Genomic DNA, 7,446 nt, shown 5'->3' with positions numbered 1-7,446 from the left:
CCTCGCCCCGCCATTTTCTGGTGTCCCACTCCTCGCCCATCAGCTGTCAGCGGCTGTTGGGCTACCTGTGGAACAGTGAAGGCCTGGCAACCAGGCGGACCGAATGGTATTTATTTTTCCAGAGATTTTACGTACTTCCCGTTGTGAAAATTTTATGCAAAGACATCGACCAGCACCGGTAGTTTACAGTTTAGAAGGAAAGAACTATTATTTATTTTTAGTTATTTAACAGAAAAATAATGTACCACAAGAGTGTTGCTGTTCGTTTGGCGTATGGCTCGATGTCGCTTTTTATAGCGATTCTTCACAATGTATTCCTCTTGTATTACGTGGACATATTTGTTTCTGTCTACAAGATTGATCGCAATTCTTTTTGGTTAGGAGAGGTAAGTAATTGAGTGTCTTTATCATATGTAACTTGCTTTGTTGCCAGATAAACACACAGTTTTGTTTTTGGAAAGTCAGACCAGAAACAATAACAAACATTTAAGCTTAATTTCGATTAATTGCTAAAAGAAATCACCGTTTTGGTGGCAGCTTTTTGACAAATATCAATTCGAATAGATTACTTCATAAAAATTACATCGATCGGCCTGTTAAATGAACCATTACTATCCGATTTCATTCCTTCGAGGTTTGGATTTTATTTATGGAAGCTTATGGATAAAAAGCCCTCTCAAAAGTTGTTATTTGTGACTAGAGGTATAAATAACCTAATTAACCTTGAAGTCATTTTGACCTCTTAGGGCCTGATTACATGAGCCGGGCTGGCTCGGTTTGCCGAGATGACTTTCAGCCCGGTATTACATGACCGGGCGCCCGGTTTGCCAGAAGACTTTCAGCCCGGTTTTAGCATGAATGATCAGAGCACGAATGATCTTAATCACCTTTTTCCGACAATTTGGTGGTTAATTTTTTGCACGTTTATGCAGCAGGATGGGTTACGTTACCTCTACATCCTATTTATAAGGTGTCTAGTAGCATTGATTTTTTCGTATTAGGTCGCTTAGCCGGGCTGGCCCGGTAAACGCGATTACCGTATTTTCTCAATTAAACGCCCCCGGTGTTTATTTCAAACTTGGCTCCATGGACCCGGCGTTTAATATTTGAATGGTGCAGTTTATTGGAGCAAAATGTTTATTAAAGAAGGGTTTAAAATCATTATTTGTGACATGAATGTAATTGACCATCATACCTAAAGCATATTACACCTCAAATAAATGCCTGGAAGGCTTACTTACCACTCTAGCTCGGAGACCCGGCGTTTATTCGGGGCCTGGCGTTTAATCGAGAAAATACAGTACTTGTAAAATTTTCAGCCCGGCTAGCCGAGATCTCGGCATCGCAATACCGAGATCTCGGCTATCCGGGCTGGCCCAGTTGTCATGTAATCGCGAAGTTAATTTTTGTTGCGTTTAAAAGACGTGCCGAGATCTCGGCAAACCGAGCCAGCCCGGCTCATGTAATCAGGCCCTTAAACTGAAGTCGCTTCTCACCGGCGCCACACCACTGGTAGCCATGCCAGGCCGACCGCCACCTGACCTTTATTACAAACTCAACAAACACCATACATGTACATCCAGTATCACAGGGAAAAATTGCACAATGGCAAAGCTAACAAAAAATACTGCAAAAACTAAAAATCTTAGGGCGGGTGGGTGGGAAAAGGTCATCGTGGGTAACTGTCTCTACGGAAGTCATTGACGTGAAGTAGATAAACTTATGAACATTCACTCCACTGTACAGGTATATATTACTGCGGGGGGGGAACAACAAAGACCGGAAGGGAAACCAAGCAACACAAAACAACTAAAATAAAAAAATAATAAAATCAACAATTCTTTTAAAAATAACTGAACTTTCCAACAATTTGGGATTACTGTTACAGTTTCTGTCCGTATTGTTAGTTCCCCCCCCCAATTTTAATATTTGTTAAGTTTTGTTTTGGGCACATGTTGGTTGTTTCTAAAAAAGTTAGATAAGCGCCCTGTCCCGAATAAGCGCACTGTCTCTAATAGCGCCCTCCCTGGAGGAGGCAAAAGGAAATAAGCGCCCGGGCGTAAATTTCGAAATCATTACGGTATGTATAAAAAAATCTCATACATGTGACTTAGGAAAAGTTGGCAGGTTTAAACTTGGCTCTTTGACACACACTTGTCCCAAAAAGAACAGGTGTTGAATTGCTTGTTCAAGGTTGGCTTTGCTTGTTCTGAGTTTTACAGCTCTGACAATTCAATCTCCCCCTTGATAGGGTGGTCAATGACAGCTACCAGTTTCCAGACTTTGTCCCTGTTCTTGCTTTTGTCTCTAACAATGACAAAATCACCGACTAAAGGGTATTAGGTAGACAAGCTGCAGTGACAAACAAGACAAAACAACGCATGTCGTAAAAACCTTGATGGTTTTGAAAACTTAAGCTTAATTTTAACATAACAGTGGTGATCTTTTGCGTGTAAAATTTATAAATTATTTGTTTTTGTTATTTTGTTCACAGGCTGTATTTCTAATTTGGAACTCTTTTAATGATCCTCTGTTTGGCTGGCTCAGTGATCACAGAGCACTTGGAAAGAACCAGTAAGTTAAATGTATAAAATGTTCCAGGAGTATCAATGAATATACACCTTATTCGATGGTTTAACATATAATACGTGCGGATATTTTGCGTAGAAATACGAGCAATGAGCAAAATGCCCGCTCGTTGTATGTTAAACCATCAAATAAGGAATTTATTATTCCACTAATTTTTCCACTTTGTTTGGGCCAGTATTCCGTTAGTTTGTCCGCCCGTATTTTTGCCCTGTTCTGTTTAATATTGTGGCATATTTTGTGCATTCTTTTGCCCTAATATGGTAAAATGGTGCAATAGTGGAATAATAATGAATGGTATTGCAGCCTGCAGCTTGCAGAATTTATTTTTCTTATATCGAAGCTTGCTGATCTTAGCCTGCTTAGAACTACCCCTGATAATTTCCCTGCTTACAAAAAAAACCCTACACCATATTTTCCTAGAGGTTATGGGGAAAATATAGGGTATAATTTTTTATGAAGCAACATGAATAAATTCAGGTTAACAAATGTTTAACAAACCTCTTGTTAATAAAATTTACACAGCTGCTCAGGGGAACAATGACAATTTCTGACATGTGCAATTAGCTAAACCCTGATTTTTAATTTTATGATTCATGCATGGAGCTATTTTTAAAATATTATAATTTCTCTTGAAGGTCAAGTCTTAGCCAGCCAGAAATTGTTCAAAAACGTTTCAGGTAAGTAAACCAAACGCATGTATAGTGAGTAAAATTTTAATTAAGTTTCTTTTGCTGCCAATTCAATACCTTAGGAACAAGAAGAAAACCGGGTGAGTCTCGTCTCGCAGTCATTTGTGGGACTGTTGCTGTGGACAAAATGGCTTCTCTTCTCAGTTTTTTTTCTCATTTCTGAAGTGGCAAGTAGGAAGTACTCAAAAACCAAAGAAATGAGGTTTAAATGAAGGCATGATATAACACTTAAAAATGCTCATTATTTTTATAAGCATAAGCCCCCTTATTTTCCAACCCCCTCCCCTCCTGCTTCAAAAAATAAATAAATAATAAATTAATCATAATTATGTTGTTCTTATTACACAGGGCACTTATGAAATATGGACCACTGTTCACATTGTCGTTCTTAAGCATCTGGTTCCGCTGGTGTCATCCGTCAATCCAGTTTGTTCTGTGCCTGTGTTTGTACGACGGCTTCTTAACAATGATTGACTTGAACCACCTGGCATTACTTGCCGACCTGGCATTGTCATCAGAAGATCGGACTTCTCTTAACTGGTACTGCTCCGTATTCAGTGGATGTGGCTCACTTTCTGTGTTTCTGTCATACAGATTCTGGGATAGAGACAACATGGGCTCATTTCATGTATTTTGCACATTACTTGCTTTGTTTTCTTTGATTGGATTTCTGTTCAGTTCTGTTTTGCTAAGGCGGCATTTTGCCTCAAAGAAAGTTAAAGTGGATACTCCTGATGGAGATAAAAGGTAAGTTTTAGTTCGTTACTGCATATTAATTACTGCATTATTATTGTTAAGTTTGATTGTAATGACAATGATTAGACCTACAGTAGAACCCCTGTAACTCGAACTCGGATAACTCAAACAACCCTGCTAACTCGAACAAACTTCCATTTCCCTTGAATTTGATCCCACTTTTCAGTCATTTTTACTCGGTTAACTCGAACTCCGATTACTTAAAAACCTCGCTTACTCGAACTACATTTCGTTTCTCTTGATCAAAATTTGGGTCAAATTTACCCCGACAACTCGAATTCTGGTTCTTGCAGATCGACACGGATGCCCATTGAAAAATCCCATTAGCTCCTCTTGTCATCTAATCAGATTTAACATTGATTTAAACACGTAAAACTGACACTACTGACAGCAATTTGGTTTTAACTACATGTAGAACAACGAACAGATCACATATTTAACAGCCATTTTTCACTCTCATCATAAGAATGTATGGCAGTGTTTGTGTTTTTGACGAGATAAGTTGAATTTGCACTGTACTGTGTACTGAAGTGCTGAAAAATCGATAAACTATCAATAATTAACATAGTAAATTTTTTCTCGCCCCGTACTGGGGCCCCGCTAACAACTGTTTTTCGTTTCCCCCCCCCCCCCTTCAGAGTTCGAGTTACCGGAGTTCTACTGTATTTACATTATTGTCATAAATTAAATATAATAAAGATTATGTTATAAATATATTAAAATGTATGTAAAAATTATGCCATCTGAGACAACAGCACCTTTAATTAATTTACTCCCTACAGGATAGAAATACAATCTACCACACCAGAAGCTGATCAAACACTTGAACTTAAGATATTTGTCAAGCAGCTAATGACACATTCAAACTTTATTTGGTTTGCTCTGATGAACCTAATACAGGTATGTGCACGTTAATTCGTAATCTTTCGGAGTGCTTGTGCTAATTTTTATTGAAGAATAGAATGAAAAAAATGTTGAGACGCCCCTACAGAGATGTGTTAGAATTTTCACTTGTTTGGCTGTCCCCAGGCCCCAACTCAGTGATTTAGGTCAAAACGCCCCCAAGACAAAATGGCCCTGGGATGTTTACTTGGAAATTTTATAAAGTTTTTAAATAGTAAAACCTTTGGCGCAGCACTTTTAAGAACGAGAAAAATACAGCCATTTTTTTTGCCCTGAGGGAAGTTGTTTTCTTACGTGAACTAGTTATTTTCCAAAAGCTGTGATGAGGCGTTTTGTCCGGGACATTTTGTCTTGGGAGCATTTTAACAGTTACTAAACTGAGAACAGGACAGGTTGTTTTCCCTTGGAAGCCATCCAAAAACTCATTGACTTTTTTCTTTGCAGGTATTTCACTGTCATTTCAATAGCAACTTCTTCCCACTGTTCCTGGACAAGTTACTGGGGGACTCTATTTCTCCCCAGACAGGCGCCATCTTGTTGGGCGTGTCCTTTGTTGCCCCTCACATCAACAACCTTTATTTCTTGGGTCTGTGTCGTCGCTTTGGAGTGTACTCTGTGATCAAGTGGTTATTCTATGTTAAGCTCGGCCTGAGTGTGATTATGTTGATGTTTGGTCCTAACTGGCCTATTCTCCTTTGTTTTTACATAGCAAGGTGAGATTTCACGTGTTACTCCAACTGTTATCCCCCTTCTGCTTCAACTACAAAATTTACTTTTCATATAAGCGAATTCTAGTTAGAGTACGGCGACGAACTCGTCGTCCTCGATTCACTAGTAGAATGGCGGATTTCAACACAGGTCTTTTTAATAGTTAGACTACGAGCCCTAATTTCTACGAGCGAATAGCCAACGAGGCGAAGCCTAGAGCGAGTACAGTTGAATTGTTTTATTATTACAAACTCTAAAGGATTACAGCCCCTGCAATTTTCAGGTATTCTTAAGTGAAAATCAAGAATATTTTCTTTTCAAGAGCAACGTGTGTACGATCGTGTTCAATCAGCGAATAGACAAAGATATCAGAGCCAATCAGATTCGCAGATTTCCGAAAGAACATCCTGACGGTCTACTCATACAGGCTGGAGATGAGAAAATAAAGGAGGAAAGTTAGTGCTGAAAATAACCCGTGAATTTCCTTCTGAGCGTAAGCCCTAAGAAAGGAAATGAGGGACCACACCAGACAAAGAAAAATTATTTTATCTCGGTGGGAATCGAATCCTGATCTCCGGATTAGATCACCGTTGGTCTACCGACTGAGTAGTCTCCCATACAGTCGTCTTTAGGGGCGATCGTGTTTCACTTCACCCCACAAAGGGGAGGGGTGAAACACGATCGCCCGGAGCTATGAGTAACGAAATTCATGGGTTATTTTAGTACTCCAAATTTCCCCAAAGTTCTTTAGTTTCTAGCTTGTCTAATACTAGTGCTTTGAGGCTAAACAGAATCACTGAACTGAACTATTTAGGGCTATACGAGACGGCGCCGGTTGTGCGAGGAGAAATTGCAAAAGTTACTACATATAATTCCTTTTGTTAAAGATGAGAACTCGGTCATCAGAAGTGTCCATACAGGAACTAGGAAATAGTCAAAGGTACAGCAATTAATGTTTCTTTTTCTGTTGTTTTTCAGCAATCGCGTCTTCACAGAAGGAACATGTAAACTTCTCAATCTGATCATCAGTGATCTTGTAGACGAGGATTTTGTCCTTCATAACCGTAAACAAGCTATATCAGCTTTGATATTTGGAACTTCAGCTCTGTTCTCCAAGCCTGGTCAAACATTAGCACCTCTTATTGGAACATGGCTTCTGGCCGAGCAGACTGGCCACTCGCTTTTTTACTCGGACGATCTTTGGGCGTCGTCATCCAACAGTAGAACTAGTTTTCATGACAGTACGAACAATACGTTACGCTGGGGCTGTTTTTACGTTCTTGTTTACGTTCCAATCGCGTGCGCGTGTATACAGATCCTCGCGTGGACGAGGTTTAAATTACACGGAAATAGACTTCAATGGGTAAAGCAAATGCGCGAAGGGCGGTGGTTTTCATCATCGGAGGTTTAGAATAATTGCTTTTAAAAAAATTCCAGTGGAATTCACTCGACACAATGGAAGGTGTCCTACCGTTCCCACTCGGTCGAACGTTTGATCAATCACTGGCATCATTTTATTGGTTTCCAAACTTTTTAGCCAATCAGAGCTAACACCCTCCGCCGCCGCGCTCGCCTTCGAATTTATGTAATATTCAGTAGTATCTTTGATACTGTTCGTTTCACTTTATAATTGGCTGGGTAATCAGACGAATTCAATTATTGAAAAGAAATTACATTGTAAATGAATTTTGTAGTTTCTGCGAAATGAATGATAAAATTGGGTCAACCGCCCATTTGTAAATAAAGAATATATTTTAGGTAGTTTTAAATAAGGGAAAGAAATAAAAAAAGAGTCTATTTT

At 39.2% G+C, this 7,446-nt stretch overlaps 1 protein-coding gene across 1 annotated transcript; it reads left to right on the top strand.

Annotated features, from left to right (window-relative positions):
• Positions 1 to 99: 99 nt before the first annotated feature.
• LOC144643004 (transmembrane protein 180-like) lies at positions 100 to 7,198 on the top strand. The gene is made up of 7 exons (XM_078502121.1): positions 100 to 386; positions 2,495 to 2,574; positions 3,225 to 3,266; positions 3,627 to 4,025; positions 4,817 to 4,934; positions 5,382 to 5,650; positions 6,624 to 7,198. The coding sequence occupies exons 1-7, from the start codon at positions 240 to 242 to the stop codon at positions 7,054 to 7,056; spliced, it is 1,488 nt and encodes a 495-aa protein (XP_078358247.1). The 5' UTR covers positions 100 to 239; the 3' UTR covers positions 7,057 to 7,198.
• The last annotated feature ends 248 nt before the right edge of the window (positions 7,199 to 7,446 follow it).

Source organism: Oculina patagonica, chromosome 2, assembly GCF_052425735.1.
Source record: "Oculina patagonica isolate OP01 chromosome 2, crgOcupat, whole genome shotgun sequence".
NCBI classification, from domain to species: Eukaryota; Metazoa; Cnidaria; class Anthozoa; order Scleractinia; family Oculinidae; genus Oculina; species Oculina patagonica.
This window is presented reverse-complemented; position numbering and strand designations above follow the sequence as displayed.